The 20,096-nt window shown below is 47.2% G+C and overlaps 1 protein-coding gene across 1 annotated transcript in view; it reads left to right on the top strand.

Annotated features, from left to right (window-relative positions):
* The first annotated feature begins 266 nt into the window (after nt 1–266).
* The window catches only part of LOC126528086 (prolyl 4-hydroxylase subunit alpha-2-like), a 38,045-nt gene continuing 18,215 nt past the window's right edge, over nt 267–20,096 (top strand). Inside the window, exons 1-3 of the mRNA XM_050175949.3 lie at nt 267–1,943; nt 3,149–3,602; nt 18,251–18,448. Coding sequence (XP_050031906.1) covers nt 3,583–3,602; nt 18,251–18,448 — 218 coding nt within the window. The 5' untranslated portion in view covers nt 267–1,943; nt 3,149–3,582. The remainder of the gene's footprint in view (nt 1,944–3,148; nt 3,603–18,250; nt 18,449–20,096) is intronic.

Raw genomic sequence — 20,096 nt, 5'->3', positions numbered from 1 at the left:
GGGCACAGAATAGCGCCTGTGACGTGTTTTGTGTCCCTTCTGTGTAATTGTGTCTTCGCGCTATACATTATGTCGGTAAGTCCTAACGTTCAAGCACTCGTAAGTACCTATGCTTGAAAACGGCATTTCCGATAACCGATACCCATTCTTCGGGTCTTATGGTATCGTGTAACTTGAAACCTTGCGAATTATAACTGACAGTGCAAAGGCAGAACATGGACAAAGGACAGAATTGACGAACACGTGGCACTCAATTCACTTGTCCATTCTCTGTTTGGTCTGTTCTTCCCTACGTGCACATAGTGTAGGTATGTTTAACCAACTAGCCGAAACCTGCACCTTGCTTTGCAACCTCGGGTGCAAATGCGAACACGTCCGCGTCATACGCGCGCACCTTGTAATATCGCCTAAAGGTGTTGGTCCGCGCGAAACCACGGACCCCGCCAGCACGGAAGCCACGTTGCACTAAGAAGACGTTGGCCCGCCTCGTGTCAAAGAAAACTGAAGCACGTGGAAGAAGCAGAGATGAAGCCGGAGACTTTCGTCAACGCCGCGTCGCGTGCGGGATAAACGTCTGAAACCGCGCTGACTCAGCCGCGGAGGTCAGATCTCCCGACTCGCCTCCCAGCAGGAGACCACATCGCTTAACCGCTGACCGCGGAAAGACGCTAGCGCAGATAAGAAAAAAAAAATTTACGCCACAGTCAAAGCAGACGTACGCTGAGAAAGAAAAAAAATCAAAGGAAACAAACAGAAAGAGCAAAGCGCAAATGAAAGTCTTCGCTTGCGTGTCTAAGCGCATGCGAGCGCGGACTCGAAACACTTTCGTGCGCCACGGGGCACATGCTCTTGGGACGTTCGAGCAGCGAAAGGATCGACGTGGCGATCGCCGGCTGGCCTTGCCTAGCGTCGATAGTGACGACAGCGGCCCCCAAAAAGCGACGCCGGGGCACCTTAGCGCGTATACGTGGGAACACGAAGACGGAGGGGCCGGGAGCCGACCGCCTCGCACCAATAACCGCCTCAGAAGTGCTATAGCGTAACCAAGACCACTGCAGAGCTGAACGTCCGGAAGAGACCGTTGTCGATCGGGCGCGAGTGGAAGAGGTCCTGGCCGGCAGCAACCCCCCGACACCGTTCTCTTTTACATTTTGCCGCCCGCGTCGCAAGGTCAGTCCGGAGACGAGGCAGCGGCAAACCTTCCTCTTCATTCGGCGAACGGGCGCCAACAGGAGTTCCGCCTCTCCCGCGAAGTGGGCGAAGGTTCCGTTTTTTTTTTTTTTTTTTTCTCCAATAATATTTGTTGAAGTGGTCGAACTGCTTTTGTGATCCGGCATCGCTGCTATATCGTGTGTCGTCGACGCCAAGACTTGCCGTTGATCTCCAGTTGCGAGGGTGTCTCTTTTATTTTGATTACCAGCTTTTCGCCGAATCCTACACAAGTGTTGCTACAGGCTTCTCTCGGAAGACAAGGACGGACAAAGCAACAGAGAGAATGAGTATCTGACAAACGGTGCGTAAGGCACAACGTTTGCCGAGGAGCTAAAGGGACGGCGTTGTTTATTCTGCCGAGAGGGACTTCGTCACTGCTCAGACGTTCCATAGCGTTCGTCGTGTGCTTGCCGGAACTTCTGTTTCTTCGAAGAAAGTGAACCCTGCCGTACGTGCAAGTTACGGGCTGCTAGACAGAAGGTAGCGGAGGGGTCGCGTTAGCTAAACGTCGAACTCTCCTCGGCCGGACAACGGCGAAGCGACGACACAGCGAAGCGTCTACAAAGGGATTGTGTGACCACAACTTTCGAACGTCTGCCGTCGAGAGGAGCTTCACGCTTACGCACATTGCCCAAGCAGAGGATAACCACCACGTATTCCCACCATTGGTGCCGTTCCTACTGGCGCATCGTAGGCCTTAGAAAACGTCAGAAGAGCGTCCTTGTTAAAAGGTGAGGAGGAGCTTTTTTCTGTGTGCAATATTTTTTTTTTTTTTCATACGAAGAGTGAGCGCAATTCCCGAGAGTCCAAAAGAAGGAAAAAGAAGGATTCCAACACAGGTAATCTTGCCTGAACTAAGTACATTGGAGGAGAATAGAAACCCAACCCCAAATTACCACTCGTCTTAGCCCCTTTCTGGTACTGTGTGCACAGATGCACGCACCGCGATAGAGAACCAAAATGAAAAGCATGATAAAAACAACGATACTGCAATTGTATCGCATACATGTTGAAACACTTCTGATTGGACTAATGCCGCAAGTTTGATATGTGATTTTTTTTTTAATAAAGCGAGTTGGAGCCGATGACTGGTTGTTCGCTCTCGGCGTGAGTATGCGGTAATGTAACGGGTTCACTTTTTGTTTCACAATGTTTTACGTCACGTATATTTTTCAAGTGGTTTGACAGGTGCCCTTCCAAGTATTTAAGACATGAAATAGTTGCTTTTCTTGTACCTGATGTCCTGTAGAGAGTTCTCACACGGAGCCCAAATCCTGTAAACTTGAACAATAACCGCTAGAGAACCTAAAATTACTAATGCATTCTGCGGCTGTACGCTTGTCACCATTGCAGATATGCAAGAAATATTGCAGCACCGAATTTTTCAACACACATAAATAATTGCTGCCTCAAATAACCAGAGAAGGAAATCGTGCTTTGCTTCGTCTATCAAGTCTAACATTGATCAATGGTAGCCAAACAAGAAAGAATTCACCTTGAAGCCAACCGCTTTGTCGAGAAAGCTTGCCTTTGTCAGGCCTGACTTAGTAAAGCTAGTCTTCAAGACGCTTGAGAAAAATAAATCTCGTTCTTGAAACGTTGACTCAAGCATGAGGGTTCCCTTGTTTCTCCACTCTAGATTGCTTTAAACAGGGAATGATCTGTCTTCCTTGAAGCTTAAAATCTATGCAATAGTATAGTTTCGACGTTTTTCGAGAGCCAATAATTTCTCGTCTACACTGGAGACGAGAGGGCACACGCTCTTGTGCTGTTTTTTTTTTTTTTTTGGCTGCGTATCATGACGCGATGTGGTCTTCAATACAACAATCGTCAGTGATCATTGAAAAGGCGAATGATACGAAGAGTTCTGTCAAAATTCTGCCCAAACAAGTCTGCAATCGATATCGCAATCTTAACCTTGCGTTTCTTATTGCAGGAAAGGAACAACTATTTCAGCATCGTACAGCTGCTGTGGTGGTTGCAAGATTTGAGCTTCGACCTTTCCTCGACGATTTAGCATCTCGTCCATCTGTTGTTCGGTCAGAAAAGTTTTCATCTCAGTTGAAAGAAAACGCCTAAACAACTCTTAACCGGACAAGGGCGTGAGTTGAGGGTTTTCTGCCATAGAATCAACTAAGTATCAAGTCAGAGCAGTAGTGAAACTGTTCACGTACCGTTCGACGTGAGGTACTTGGCCAGCCCGAACAAGAAGGAAATCCAGCGCCGAAATCCAAGGACTCGGGAACAGTGCCACGCATTCACTTCAGACGCCGCACTAAACTCTCGGAGAAAGTGCGCGTTACGGCCAAGCAACCCTGAGAGAACCTCGGCAGTAAAACACAAATAAGCCAAGGACCAATCGGTGGAGCTATGTGTGCCAAGATGCGCAGGTGAGAAATGTTAAACGTTCGCTCCCTTTCCTGCTTTTTATTTCATTATATTTAGCTCGCCAGCATATAGCGTATACTTAAAGAAGCGTCGGGCTGCCTGAAAGTAGTGCTTTTGAATTCATGTTACCTCTTATTTGTGAATGATTCAGGTGTTTTCTTTTTCTTTTTTTTTTCTTTTTTGCGGCCCGTTTTCTACTGTCGCGCTTCCCTGAATCGCGATATGAAGGTGCACGGTTCATAGAGCGGGCTTCTGCTTTAGGGGCCGGCCCCTACGTAATTTGCGTCTCGTATAATGGGCTCCTCAATGTGCAATGTAGAGTGAGGGCTGCTGTTAAAGAGACCATATGAGTCTAGGGCACGAGCGAATTTTTCTCCACGCTCACAAATCGGCCCAGCAGCAGATGACTTGCGGTTGGGGAGGCCGCATCCTCAATGCATTCACAAAGCCTCAGTGGGCACTTTTTCTTCACATTTCCGCGCTTAAGCTGACGCACATGAAAAAATAATCAGTCTACATTAAAATAAATGATCAGAAACTGTTACAGAGGCAAAAAGCAGCGCTATAAGCGACTGCAAATAAAGATTCCCTGATGACTACGCCAGAATATTCAATCCAGAAACGGTATGCGTCGCCGACGACACCTACGGCGCAATTCTGTAACTCTGATCGGCAGCGTCGCACACCGTGGTTGCTCAGCAGATGGAATGTAGCATTCACTGCTGAGAACGAGCTCGTGGGATTCAACTCCTGGCCTCCAGCGTTGCATTACGCGGGATGCTCAACGCAAAAACCTCGCGTAGAAATACTGTAGTTGAGACTACAGTATTTCTATGCGAGGTTTTTCCATTGAGCAAGTGCTGCTGTGGCCCCCCGACTTGTTTACTTATTTTTTTTTGGCTGCAGCGCACGACGACGATATTCACAGGTTAGCGACGACCGCAAACACGGGGCCGGTATGGGCACGACGACTTAGTGGTCGCTCACACGTTGCGTCCAAATGGGATTTAACAGATGAGTTCTGCTGTATCTCCATCTGCGTTGTTTCTTCTTCAGCGACAGCCAAACAATAGTAAAGATTGCGTGCGTTGTTTGTTTCAAGTCGGAAACGAATACACTACAGACGAGTGCAAAATGTGCTAACTCTGAACACACCAGGAACCGCAGTGCGTTACTAATTAAAATAGCGCACATGTGAAAAACTTGGGCGCCTCTGCTGCAGTGAAGCACCAAAACGACACGCCTGGGCACATGCTGCAAGATACAGGAAGTACGACACAACCGCACTCAGAAACACAATTTGTGAGTGCTGGAAGAAGGAAGGGGGGATAATAAGATTTATCTCTGAAAGTTTAAAGTGTTCCTGGGTTATGGGACCCTATGACGTGAAACTATTCCAATCTCCTGAGGTCAAATTCACATAACCACCGACGCGAACATCGGGCGGTAACCCACAGCGTTGTTTGAAAAGCCGAAGCAAACGCTCTCCTCGTTTATAGGAGGTCCATTTTGTTATGCTTCCAAAGCGAATAGCATGGCCTACATTGAGCGGTTTTTCTCATCTCATTGGCTGACAAGAGGGAAGCAGCACGTACGAGTGGAGAGGGTTTCGATGGGGCCGAGCCAGGGCAGTGAATGTAGATAACCGTATCAGGATCGTGGTGCCAGCACCACCGATTGGTCCGCTGCAGTTTGTGGTGGCTGGTCGTAAATCGCTGCGGCGTGCAACGGAGGCTAAAAATGCCGCTAAGACGGATCCTCATCAAAGAAGAGTTGGCAAAGCGATGTATTATAAGTGATGAAAAGGCTCGATAGCGTTGCACTGCCACCTAAAATGTTTTATTATATTAGAATAAATCCATGCTCCTCGGCATTTCCGAGTAGCCAGTGCCAGAGCGATTGGCAGGCAGCCACCTTTTATTCCTTTGGGAATGGGCAGCCCGCGGCTATTCAGAAAAAAAGAGTTGTTTTGTTTGCCATATTAATGCATCTTTAACGCGTACACGTCACTTTGTCGCGGTGAGCTTTCGCGATTTTGTGACCCCGCATGATGGACAGGCGAAGTGGCGGCAGTCCGAAAACTTTTGACGAATAGCAGAGGCCTAAGGGCGAAAATAGTCGTCGAATCGGAAATATTCAATTTTTTTTTTCGTTGGGACTAGTCACGCCTAAGGAGTGTGTCACGCCATATCAGATGGGGAGATACTGAGGTTTTTCGGAAGGTCGCGTGATAGACAGGCAAAGGGGGGGGGGGCGGAAATGTTCTGACCAATCGTGGAGAGCTGATTGCAGAATTAGAATAGAAAAGACTGGAAAAGCGTTACGTCATAGGGCGACTGAACCACCCCTTTGTGACTTCTGCGGGTGCAATGAAACAATCGCGCACCTTCTTTGTCAGTGCTCTCGTTTCAACCCGCAAAGAGCAGCACTCTCAGCCACCCTAGACAAACAGGACAAGCGCCCAATGACAGAAAACAAGATCCTTGGAAACTGGCCTACGCGAACATCAGCGCGATCGGCTATGAAGGCGGTGCTGCGGTATTTAAAAGACAACGGACTTTCTGACAGATTGTGACTTCACTGTGTGACGCAGAATTGTACGGTGACACTGCATAACACTAGGAACGCCTTTGCGGGCTGCGTGACAGTGCCCACAGAAACAGTTTGTGTGTACGTGCTTGTGTGTGTAGTTTTCTTTTTCTTTTTTTCTTTTGTTTTTAATCCTTCTCTCTCTCACCTATCGCATCCCCTTGCCCCTCCCCCAGTACAAGGTAACCAACCGGAGATAATCTGTCGTTAACCTCCCTTTCTATTCCTTGCCTCTCTCTCTCTCTCTCGGGATTGACGAAAAAGAACACAGCCCGCGTATAGCATACGCTGCTGTGAACGTATGGGCCAAATTTTGCAGTCGTGCAGGGCGTGTGGAGCTCGCAAGCGGAGCTTCAAAGCTCCCTTTCTCTCAAACGTTCTCTACTCAACAGAAGCCTGCTCCTCATTCTCTTCTGGAAGCTTTTGTTTCGTGATAAAGCGGATTCCCATACGCGACTGTTATTGGTAGCTGCGGTCCGCTTCGTAACGTAGATACCTCGGCCATCGCCGGGTGTCGCGACGAGCCCGCTTGCTGAGCGCACTGCAGCTCGCTTAGGCTTACAAAGAAAGTCTTTTTTTCAAAGAAAAGGTAGTTTTTCTTTTATTTACCAATTACCAAACTTTCTGATCGGCCTTCGTAAGCAAATATTGTAGCATTAGCAACTATTGGTGACGCTGCTGTCATTCGAAACGAAACACGAGGTCGACATAAGACGCAGTTGCATCGGACAGGCCGACGAAGCCTGTAGTTTCCAGAACGATATGCCTTTCTGGAGCCAGGCAACAACTACGATCAGTAGTCATAAGTCGAAATAAATTATACTTACACTCAATGCACGGATTTCAACCTCCCAAACGAAACACAGGTGACTTCCGTGCAGTGCTTTCTCGGTTTCTCGGTTGAATTCTCGGTTTTAGCTTATCCCGGCCCAGCAGATCATCTCGTTGGCACCATTTAAAGGGATTGGCTTGTTGAGACTTGAAGAAACATGGCTTGTTGTGAAAGCAACAAGCGGTAGCTGATCCGCGCAGTGTAAGGAAATTGTTCCAAATATACGGCCGCGATTTCGGTGTGCGCGCCGTCGACGCTCTTGGAGTCTGCACAATAAGTGATGTACTTCGTCTTCGCCAGCAACGAGAAAAGACGGCACCGTGCGTTCAGCAGCATATTTCAAAAGGCTTCGAAATTCACCACGCTTCGCCTATATATAGGGCTGCTTCGCCATGGACAAAGAAAATATTTATACGAGGCATCGCAGTAGCAACGTTGTTGCTGTCATCGTTGTCGTCGTCGTTGTTGTTGCTGTCGTCATCGTCGTCGTTGTTGTTGTTGCTGTCGTCGTCGTCGTTGTTGTCGTCATCGTCGTCGTTGTGGTTGTTGTCGTTGTCGTCTTTGTCGTCGTTGTCGTTGTTGTTGTTGTCGTTGTTGTTGTCGTTGTTGTCGTTGTCGTTGTTGTTGGTGGTGGTGATGGTGGTGTTGTCCTCGTCGTCGTCGTCGTCTACTCCTTTTAACATAGTTTTTTTTAAAGAATAAATTTTAATGAAGTCATAACACGAATTCCACTCACATAAGTACACTAATGCCACACTGTAACTGAAAGTCAACTCCAAATCATAAAAACATAAATTCCAGTCACATATGTGCACTAAAGTAAACACAAAGTCCGGTCACATAAGTAGGCTAAAATCAGGGCAGATAAGAACGCACGGATTACATTCATATGAAGGTACATAAAACCAGGCACTGAATTGGCGAAATGCGGGTAAAAAGAACAAAACGACACATACAATGCTCTTGTCACAGTTAAACACTCTACTCAATATTTTCCGAGAATATTCCTAGCTTCTAGAAATGTTTGAAGAGCCAGTAACACTCGTCTTTGCAATGAGTGTGTTGGCCAAGGACCTAAGGTCTTCCTGAGGCTGAAGGGACTGCGATCTAATACAACGAAACTATGTGCTAATCGTTGCCCGTGTGTGTCGCGGCGTGGACATTCTACTAGAGGATGCTGTACACCCTCATCCGCGTGGCCACAAGTGCATTCCGGTCTATCAACTCTTGAAATTGGGTTTAAAAAGTGTTTTGGGTACGCTGTATCGAGCGGCAGATGGCGAATGAGTGTTTCAAATGCTCGGGCTGTGTTTCATGGGGATAGGATGTTAAATTGAATCGATGGGCCAACGTGAAATAAATGTGAAGATTTCGCGTTCTAGTCAAACCATGTCGCTTTGCAACCACGGGCTGCGTTCTCTCTTAGTATGTGTCGCAATTTGCCTTGCGCTAGAAGGAAACCATATGTGGCGTTATTAACATGCGCTTGTCCAGCTGCCTTGTTTGCCGCAACATTCCCAGGGATACTGCAGTGGCCAGGTACCCATTGGAACATTATTGCGCGATTTTGCTTTTGCGAGTTCCTTTAGTGTCTGGTGAACTAACACCATGTTTTGCGAATTGCTGATGTCACTATGAAGTGAAAACAAAGCTGCCTGTGAGTCACAAAGGATGAACCATTATTCCCCTTTTTGCATTGAATTTATATAGCGTAACAAAGACAATAATGCAAGAAGCTCTTCTGTTGTTATGACATCGTGTGAGATAGTTTAAACGTTTGTATTTGGTTCCATTCTGGAATGACAAAGGCAGCTGTAGAATAGTTTGTTTGGCAAGAACCATCTGTATACGTTTGAATATAGCCACGGTATCGAAAGTACAGTTGGTTTAATGGCAGTTGTTGTGCTGCTAACATAAACATATCTCGATGAACGGGAGATTCCACGCAGAACAGCTGAAGAATGTGCTATCTCTTGCTGTATAAGTGGGTTATGTACTTTAGTAAAGATGAAACCAACCCTCCCCATGTCGTGCCTGCTACGCGGTGGAGAACATTTATTATTGAGCATGTTTGTTCTTCGAGGGCTTTACTGTGAAAATTCCAAGAATGTTGCCCCTTTAGTATAACTCCCAGAAATTTGTGTTGTTTCACTGTGCCAAAAGATTGTCCCTCATGGCACAGCTGAAAATCCTTTAGATATCCTCTGGTGAAAGGCAACACAGTCATCTTACTGTAAGACACTTCCATTCCTCTTTCCTTTAAGAATTTGTGCACAATGTTTGGGCCTTCCAGCAAAGTTGATTGAACAAGGCTGGTGCTTGAACCAGAGGCCCAAATACAAACATCATCCGCATATATGTAGAGTAGTGCAGGTGGAAATATCCGCAGTAAATCCGCCATCACAAAATTAAAGACAAACGAACTTAAGACACTGCCTTGTGCGACTCCTTCAATAATATTATGGGAGGAACTTTTTCCTCCGCTTGTTTGAACAAATATTGATCTGCCATTCAAGAAGTTCGATTACCACCGTAGCGCCCTTCCAAAGACTCCCAGTTCTAGCAGGCCACACAGTACATGAGCATGGCTCTCTGTGTCGAAGGCTCGGTGATTGTCTAACAAAAACCGGTATTGTGACATTTCCCCTGGCTCGTTCGTGTTCAACATAGGTAACAATGTCCAAAATTGCATCCATGGTGCATTGCCACCTTAGAAATCCTTTCGTGTAATCGGGAAGGGCTTCCGTTTGCTTAAAGCACCATTGTAACCTAGTGTCAATCATTTTCTCCATGACCTTTCATAAACACTTTGCATAAATAGCTCGTCAGACTCACACGACGAAAAGATTGAAGAGAAAGCGGTGTTTCGCCAGGCTGCAATATCGGTACCACACGTGTCGTTTTCCAAGGATCGGCGACAGACTCCTTCTTCCACAAGCCATTGAGTAATTCCAAAAGTGCCAAGGGACCGCTAGGTTCCATGTCTTGCAACATACCGTATGTAATGTAATCTGGACCTACAGCACTCTTTGTTTTACAAGCCGCAAGCGCACATTTTAGCTCAATCATAGAGAATTCGTAGTCTAATTGTGCGTGGGTTGACTGAAACCACACAAGAGCTTTTTCTTTTGCCATTTCAACTGAACATTCAAACTCAGCACTTGTAACAGATACGCTTGTTCTAGTTATAACCTTGCAGAATTTCTCATTTATCACTAACTGTGAAGTACCTTTGGCTATTGCCAGATCACAAATGGTTGTGTTTGAACAAGAGGGCCGCTTAATGCACGAGCAGTCCTCCATACTCGTGAAACTGGTGTCAGTGGAGCCAACGTATCGCAATATTCACGCCACCTTTTTTCCATAATTTTTGTAGTTGTCTCCGCATGACTGATTGGATTTGCTGCAAATTTCTATACTTTTCTATATTTCCACTCTGGTGATAAGCTCTTTCTGCTTTTCTTCTAACAGCTCTCAATTGTTCATATTCTCCAAATGATGTGCACTCGTCAGTAATGGGCACTTGTTTCGTACACATTTCCATTGTTTCTTGTATCGCTGATGTGAGTTTCTCTACATAAACTTCACAATCCACTCGACTGGACAAGTGTTGACGAAAGAGATGCAGTTTTTTATATCCACGTATCTTCGTTTCACAGTACATTTTAAACGCGGATGTCATAAGAATTATGAAGTGATCGCTTCCACGTGTTTCTGAGTCTTTCGTCCACCCAGCATTGGTAACAAGATCATTAGAACACATTGTTACGTCTATGCAACTGGCGCAGCTATATCCACGCATAAATATCACACATCCATCATTCAATACTGAGATTGCATATTACCGTGCAGCATTGAACCATATTCCCACGGGCATCACAGTGATTACTCCCCTTTGTTACGTTGTGGACGCTAAAGTCCCCGCATATGATAATGTTTGATCCTGTGATGTAAAAACTTTTACCAAATTATCAATAGAAATACGTAGGATGCTATTGCTCAATGCTCAATAGTAATGCTCAGCGTGACCCGGCCCATGGAGCCTTGGTAACTTTCATGCAGAAAACTGATTTGGCTTCCCGTTTATAGATATCTTTTCCGTGTTCCTACATTCTTTTGTTCGCGCCTCTGTCATTTGTTTATTTCCTATTTTCTTTCCAATGTCTTTGTTTCCTATCTTTTTCACCTCTTCTCCTCTTTTCATTCCCTCCTCCCGAAAGAGTAGGCAGGCATTGTCAGCTTGCTCCCCTCCTGTTTTCTTTGTGTGGTTGTATGTTTCCATATCAAAAATTAATAATAATAATAATAATAATAATAATAATGTTTGCGTAGCATGGAAGCGGCTTTGATCTGCGGACATCCTGAGAAGGCAGCCGTGTGATTACTCGCACAATTTGCACATTTAGGCTGTCGCGTAGACTTGTATTGAGTATGCTCATGGTCCTCGGAGCAGATTTTAGATCGACGTGTTCCACGACAGTATTCTGCCAAGTGTCCGAACCTCTGACAGTTATAACACCTCAAGGTAGGACATAGGTATTCTTCCACCGGGTGGCTGGTGAAGCCCAAGTGGATTCTCTGAGGCATTGCTTTATCATCTCTGATGCCTAGTATTACACTGTGCAAAGAGCGGGATTAAACTGTACCATCCTCCAGACGGTAGTATCTTGCTTCTAGGTGGGCTGATATTACTACAAAATCTTTCAAAAACTCGAAACGTTGTCCTTCAGTGTACTAAAATGGCACGTGACAGATCATTCCGACATTTTGAGTGTACGAAGCCGGTATGTAGGGCTTAACTCCTAGTCCTGCGACTTCGTGCAGTAAAAGCAGGCTTTTCGCAGATGCCACTGAGGTAACACTCACTGTAAAACTGCCATCTCCGTTTATTCAGAACGTTTGCACTTTCCCTTTGCTGCCGAGGCAATTTCTGATGCAGCACAATTTAGATTCACTTGCCAAAAATTGTGTCCTTCTGACGGTCGGAACACCACCAGGATTCCTTCTTTTCTTTTTGTAGGTCACGAATTTGAAAGGTTCTTCATCACACTCAATGACTTCATAATCGCTTAGGTCATGGTTTGAAGTACTGTCGTTTTCCTGATTGAGTGTTTCATCAAGACGAGTTCTCGCTTTCACCTTCGCTGGGTTCCACCATGGTCACCCCAGGGGGCAGTCAGCGCCTTAGTGTCCAAGGAGTAGCCGTGCCGGCTTCATGATGTCATGCACATGGTGTGTGTTGGCAGTCTTGGACGCGTTCCTGCATTGCACTTATGTGCCTCAAAACGCGCTGGCGGTCACAGGGCTCGAGCCGCCGTTCTCGGTTGCCTACCGCCGTAGCGATTGGAGACACTCCAAGGGAAAAGGCAAAAAAGGCTTCGTACCTGGTTTCAATGGGCTCGTAGGTCGCTACGCTTCTTCTCGCTGCATTCCTGAGCAACTAAGCCCAGGCACAATGTAAACAAACTGGTTAAAACTGAAACAAAAAGCGAGCAGCAAGGAACAGGGTCACCGCCTCGGAGAACTTCTTTTACCCGCGGTGCACACATCTTGGAGGCTGCAACTAGCTGCGCACGGTAGATACTATTTGCCTCAAATGACGCTAGCGACCTTAGCCTATTATGAGCTATGATACGGTTGCTTGAGTGTTTAGAGAAGTGGGATCTCGAGTGAAAAAACACGAGACGCAGCATATTACATGCACGCTGTGGTAGTCTCAGAAATAGGCACATATATTTTATTTTGGAAGGGGAACGCAAACATATTCCTATGCAAGGAAGTGTAAGACGCAGTGGCGATCCCAGACAGAACCTTTGGAGGGGAAGAAGACAAACATTATCTTTCAGCAAGAAAGGTCCAATAGCTAGGCCAAGACTGTCTTTTTTTTTTTTTTAAATGTGAGCTGGGCGGGGGGAGGCATGAGTGAGGCGCAAATAAGGCGCATAAGTTCATTCTTCGGCAAAGCAAGAAAAAACAAGAATTTTATGTCCAAGTCGACGCATTCGAATAAGAAGCAGCATTTACAAACCAATAAGCAACTTAAACCATTTTGGCTCTGCTCGTTCGTATTCCTAAATTAATTACTCAGTCACGCTTCCGGCGTTATGAACGTGGTGCGATGCTCTTCGATTTAGTATACTGTGGCGAAGCTTTGCTCAAGAACATTAAACGTAAAATACAATGGGAATTTAACTCACTTTCGCTGAGCCGCTGATCGACTTGGCATCCTACTTCGCTCCATAGATGTTCGAGTGGAACTCGAAAGAGTTGCTTTGCTGTCGGTCAGCACTCTCTGATCATTATGATAATTGTTCTGGTGTAGCCCTTGCAACGGGTGGGCACTGCGAAGCGTCCTCATCACGTGACACCTGTCGACACCTATCACGCTCGTTAATCGGGGGACGCCGGCAATACCAAGAAGGGTGACTTTCTGTGTAAGAAGACGCCACATGCTGCTCGCATCTGTAGTTCGCAGAGGCATACAGGCTAGCAGCTCCGAGAGATATGAAAGCTTTTTGTATTCCGACACCTGCCCCTGGACTGCATTCGGGTCGCTCAAAAGGCTGCCGACCTATTTTGTAAGGATACGGCATCACTTGAAGAAAAACGCTCGCCGTGGAACCTGCTATGCGTGAGGATGGGTGTCGGAGCTGTTTTTCGCGGCATTCTTCCTGAGTCATGTCACCTACATCGCGCCGTACCTTAATTGGGGTAAAGTGGAAAAAGCCAAGCTCGGCTCCCTCATCAGAACCGGCCTCAAGCGCGTGCTCAGCCTTCCGCAGTCCACAAGCACTGAGAATCTGCTGGAGCTAGGACTCTATAACACCATCGATGAGCTAATAGAAGCTCACACAGAGGCTCAGATAATGAGGCTTTCATCCACTAAGCCAGAGATTAAAATTTTAGATGAAGCGGGAATCCAACCCAGACGTGAACCGGCGAATCAAGTTAGCTCCTCCCGGGAAACCAGAACTCGCATCATGGTTGACCCTTTTCCGCGAAACATGCACCCAGTGCATAACGAGGGTAGAAGATTCGCGAGAGCCAAGTCCATCCTTAAAAGGATCAATCAGCAGCAACTAGATGCCCTCTTTGTCGATGCTGCCTGATATGACAGTGGGGATAAGTTCGCTGTCTCGGTGGTAGACGGGTAGACGGCAGACAGTAGATGCGGTAGAACCTGGTCAATGCAGCCTTTGTTTATACGAAGTTTGCCCATGTGGTGGAGGAAGCGGCGATCGCTCTGGCTTTTCACAGCTGAAAAGTTCCCGCTATCATCTTCTCGGACTCGCCACGGCGGTTAGATCCTTCTCGTCCACCCTCATATCTGAACAGGCGAATAGTATTGTGATTAAAGCACTTCAAAGGACTAGGCAGAGCAACGAAGGAGGATACCAAATCTCGTGGTTCCCAGCCCATCTAGATAGCTCAATTAACCCGCTTGGATGTACTCCTAACGAGCATACTCACCGAAGAGCGCGCGATATCGCGCACCGCGCTGTCGCGGGTAGCCAGGCTTGGAACGAGGTCAACATCCACAAAGATCCATTATGTGCTTTCCACGAAATTGTTTCCCATTATCGACTAGGCAGGAGGACATTTCCACCCCCTCACCCCAAATTGAACAAACCTCAGTCTAGCACACTCAGACTCCTGCAAACCCGTTCGTATCCCACTCCTCGGTCCCTTAACACGATAGATCCTGAACACTCACAGCCGTGCCCCAAAGGTAGTCATGACTCAGCCTCTTTTGACCACATGCTCTGGCTGTGCCCAGCCCTTAACGCCTCTCCACCCATCACGAAAGAACAATGGCAGGAATATCTCAAGAGCAGCAATCTCCACATTCAACAACAGGCTGTCCAGAAGGCCCATGACATTGCAGCTGGACTTGATCTCTCGGTCCCATCGTGGGCGGAGCCACCGACTTGATCTTCGGGAGCCTTCGGTTATGGCTCCCCAAGATCTCAATCCCTCAGGACTCAAATTTCTTGTCATGCCATGTCATGCCGGAGACCAATCAAAGCGACCGCATCAAGCAGGAAAAACAGGGTACGATTCGGCATCTGATGCGGTGCGCGACGCATCAGACCGGCAGTCGGATTCAAGATGTTTTGCCGTGCCGTAACGCCGGATGGCACGCCCGGCGTGCGACAAGCTGGGCAGGGGTTTGTCGACCGACAACCATACCGCCATTTAGCCAAAGGCAATGACCGCGCGGCTGGCGTGTGACGTTCTCTGACGTTTCTCCCACAGAGACACCACCGGCGGACCAGTTTCTGGCTGTCTGATCACACTGGATGAAGCGTTCGCTTGCATCCAGGCTCACGGCGTAAAAGAAATCGGCTACAATTTGTTTCTCACACGAAATAGTTACCAATTGAATATCATCTGGAAATCGTGCCGGTTCTCCAAAGGAGCGCCTAGTACGAAGCCACTGCGGGATGGGCAGCCGCGACGCGAGGGCACATCGCAGGTGGTCAGCACACCATCCGAGAAAAAGGCTGCTTGACTGACTTGCACGTTTGCTCTTTGCATAGACGATGTCGACTAAACCAACTGTGTTTCCGAGTGTCATGAACAGTGACGTAGCTAGGTCTTCTGTCAACATCCCCCCCCCCCCCGGGTGTATTCAGGAAGGCAAGGATATGAAGAATTTCAGGAGAGTCGTAGGGGAGGGTTCTCTTCATTGTGATCCATAACGCCTTTCTTTATTTGCTGCTATTGGCAAACATGATCATCCGAGCTGCGGCACCGCCACAAGATTGGAAATAAAATAGAGCACGCTCAGCGTCGATTCTGGCGTCATCATGCAAAAATTTCAGGGCCGCCATGACCGCCAATTTTGGCCGCCAATTCAGGCGACTAAAAAATTTTAAGGCCGCCATGAAGCCTGCTCCAGCGAAAGCTTGTGCTACTGTTGGTCTGCACTCGCAATGGAGAGGATAGAGAGATCGACGTCATGGGTGTACTATTTGATATTTCTTTCGGTATTGCCATACTGGGCTGCCCGCAGTGCCAAGTACTGCAGGCTCTCAGCACCCAAGACGATTTTGTTTAGAGAAGTTTTTGTTGAGTTAATAAAATGATTGGATCCTCGATTCCGAAATTGCTATGCTCCCTCTATAATCACTAATTAAGCAGTTATTTAAGATATGCATATTAATTATCTGCCACATTTCACACGATACCGAGTTCCTAGTGGTCACAAAGACGCATAACCTGATACAATATACGGAGATATCCCCACAAAATTCACTTTTTTGGAAAGTTCCGTGCAACTGAAACCGGACACTGTATTTGGGACATGAAGTCTCACAACAAGATGAGGTGGAGGAGGAGGCAAAGAAGAAAGGAAAGCTAGGAAGGCCAATCAGACACACGTCCTGTTTGCCACCCTACACAGGGGAATGAGATTAAGGGAAGAAAAGGGAGGAGAGGGAGGGAAGAAGGTACTATCAGTGAGAATACGTGCGGTTGTCCATAACTTCACGCCTGTGATCGCCCACTCAGGCCAGTCGATTTCATGAAGTGTTGCAGTGCCCCCGTCGCTTTGTAAGCCTGCGACGCATGGGGCCATGGTCCGAGAATCTTAGTCTCTGAAAATGGTCTGCTATTTAATCGATTTAAGAGCCTCCTAAGGACGTCGCGTTTGATATCGTAGAGAATACAAAGTGCAACAGGTGCTCGATCGCCTCTTCACAGATGCATGAGTCACAAATCAGTGTGTCGGTCATACCAATACGGAATTAGTAGGCTTTCGTAAACGCCACCCCTAACTAGAGGTGGCAAAGTACATTTGCATCACGGCGGCAGAAGTTCGATGGAATCTGCAGCTTCAATGTAGGATCAAGCCGGTGCAGAGGGCAGTTGGAGAAATTCGGGATGTTCCACAAAGTTTCAGTCTTGGTTTGAGCAAGTAAGCGCCCCTCGCAGCGTCTGTCCTTGATAAGGGTATAAGAAGTGTCAAGGTTGCCTTATGGACTGAACGGATGGCATCATCAGCAAGGTCATTTTCGACGATACCACAGTGCCCCGGAAGTCATTGGAAGATGATGTCATATCCGTTTATGAGAGCTAGGTGGAGAACCTCTTTGGTCTCAAATACCAGTTTTTCATGGTGCTTGCGTCGTAAGGCTGACTGCAGACTTTGAAGGGCTGTTTTAGAGGGCAAGCCGGGGATGGACCGACAGCAAGTGCCGTGTTCGCCGTAGCCCTTGTTTGCTGCTCGACAAGTTCGTGCACCAACGATCACTGCGGTGGTCAGAAACAGGGAAGCCTGTGTCAACAACGAGAATTTGTTAGTCAACGGCATGATCTCTAGCATTCCGCTCCGTCCATTGACGAAGAAGTGTTACGGAGTGTCTTTTAAGAACCAGTCTTGTGATGTCACCATAGATCGATGGGCCACATGGTCCTCGTTGAGTATGCATAGCTGCAGAACAGAGGAGGGCAAGCCGGGGATGGGCCAACAGCATGTGCGGTGTTCGCCGTCACCCTTGTTTGCTGCTGGACAAGTTCGAGTACCAATGGTCACTGCGGGGGTCAGAAACAAGGGAGCCTGTGTCAAAAACAATAGTTTGTTGGTCAACGGTATCATCCCTTTGATTCCGCTGCTCCCACTAACGAGGTGTTGCTGTGTCTTTTAAGGACCGGTCTTGGAATGTCACCGCAGATCAATGGGTCACATGGTCCTCGTCCAGCATACATAGCTGCAGAGCCGAGGGCAAGCCGGGGATGGGCCGACAGCAAGTGCCGTGTTCGCCGTCACCCTTGTTTGCTGCAGGACAAGTTCGCGCAGCAATGGTCACTTCGGTGGTCAGAAACAGGGAAGCTTGTGTCAACAACGAGAATTTGTTGGTCAATGACGTGATACCTGTGATTCCGCTGCGCTCACTGACGAAGAAGTGTGGTGGAGTGTCTTTTAAGGCCCGGTCTTGTGATGTCACCGTAGATCGGTCACATGGTCCTTGTCGAACACTATTTCCATAAGTATACTCGAGTATTTTTTTTTTTGTTCTTGGTACAAAACGATGTGTCTTTTCTTTTGACTACGTATAACACCCACACACGTGGGGATGTTGACATGCATGTGCAAGTTCTATGTATCTTAGGCTTGAACTATCCGTCGTTCTGACTCTATCGTTTCGGGAATCTCCGTGAGCATCGAATTTACGCTTTAAAACGGCGCTTGCTTTCTCTTCAAAAAAGCTATCTCTCTTTTTGCAGCCGACATCGTGCTGCAGGTGCTCTGTTGGCCATCGCAGTTTTAGTGGCGCTGCCATTGTGCAGCGCCGGACAACACCAGCGGGACTTTTACTCCTCGGTTTCCAACCTCTTGGATCTGGTCGAGCACGAGAAAGAAGTAAGGCTCATGCTTCTGGCCTACGCGGAACGCCTCATTACGCTACACTCGAACATCCTCAGGTAAGCACTTTTTTGTATCGCGAGTTTTGCCCCAGCTGAATGAATGAATTAATGAATGATGATGATGGAGCCAGCGCCCTTTGATGCAGGCGAAACCAAGATAGGATCGCGTCAGAAAAGTCCTGTTTCTGTTTCAGTGATGATGATAACAATTATTTTTATTGGGATACTCTTCGAAACGGTGTGGTGACAGCTGGTCACCAAGATTGCTTGAGCTAATCGTGTTTATTGCAGTCTAGCGCTTTGCCTATCTGTCCTTTATCTGCGCCGGCCGCGGTAACGCAGTGGCTGCTGAGTGAGCTCGAGGCAGTTAGTTGAATACCGGCCGCTGCGGCCGCATTCACATAGGCGCGAAATGGAAGAACGCTCGGGTATCGGTGCATTGGGTGCGCGTTAAGGAACTCCGCGAGGTCAGAGTTAATCCACAGTCACCCATACAGCGTGACTCATAATCGGATCGTGGTTCTGACACGTAAGACCCCAGAATTTAATTTGTGTTGTATATTCTGTGTCCATAAAAGCCGCTATATATTGTGCAGGTACGTTAACCTGCAACGACAATTGCTCGGATTGATCTCTTCCCAGATTTTTTGGCTGCCACCACGTCGTTCCGGCCGACAGAGTTCTTTGTGTGACCGGGCGCGTTGTGCCGCATTTCAGGCCTTCTCTCCGGCCCGCAAAATCAATTAATATCGAAACTTACAAGTCATTTGTATGCTTATGGTGTGGGCCAAAGGTGGGCATTATTTTCTTGAGAAGGGGCTCAAATTTCGGCACAGTCCAGGTTACATTCGGCATCGCTCCTGTCGCTCGACCACTCAACTTATGATCACGCAAGTCTCCTTCTTATGCATCACAACTGAGCAAAGATGGGCTGCGCCTGAACACATCAATGGATATAGTAGACTATTCAGAGTGAAATTCATCAGCCGTCAACTAGGGAACATTTGTTTACCACTAGTGAAAGGATATTAATGCACAGCATACGTAACACCAGATAAGCTTGACCACAACAATGCATATATGAAAGCATTGTTATACTTTTAATTGGTCTGGAATAAAAAATGTAGTGGAGTTGGGTCCGAGCGCAACTATTTGTGGAACCTTCATTAGTTACTGATTTTGAGAAATACTTCTACAAGGCATATACGAAACCGAAACAGTGTCCCTGTGGCTCAAAATTCTCGTGTATGACTGCTAGATTTCAATACTAGCGCTATCGTAAACAGTGTGGTCTGCCTTACGTTTCCTTTTTCGCGAACTGGGATGTCCCTTTACATATTATTTGGGGGCCCTTCATCTTGAAGGATATTTCTCAAAGACAGGAGAAGCGTTATGTCAATTTCTCACAACATTTCGCATGTCCACCCGCAAGCCGCACTCCTACATGTTCAAGTTAAATGTAGTAAGCCAACCTGCCTAAAAGCGGATACCACAAGGCTGTATTTGCGACGTATTAGAAAACTGTAGCTTGTCCGCAAATGTATTGAAGTGGCGTGGTTAGTGCATAGTGTGCGCCTTGTTCAAAAGGGGATGAAATTTGCATAATGTTGGCGGACGCATCAATGACTGCATACTTCAAGGGCATGATCGCTTGAATGTTTCTTACTTCACACGGGACATCACTTTCGAGTATTGGCGTGTTGCG

Source organism: Dermacentor andersoni, chromosome 9 (assembly GCF_023375885.2).
Source record: "Dermacentor andersoni chromosome 9, qqDerAnde1_hic_scaffold, whole genome shotgun sequence".
NCBI classification, from domain to species: domain Eukaryota; kingdom Metazoa; phylum Arthropoda; class Arachnida; order Ixodida; family Ixodidae; genus Dermacentor; species Dermacentor andersoni.
This window is presented reverse-complemented; position numbering and strand designations above follow the sequence as displayed.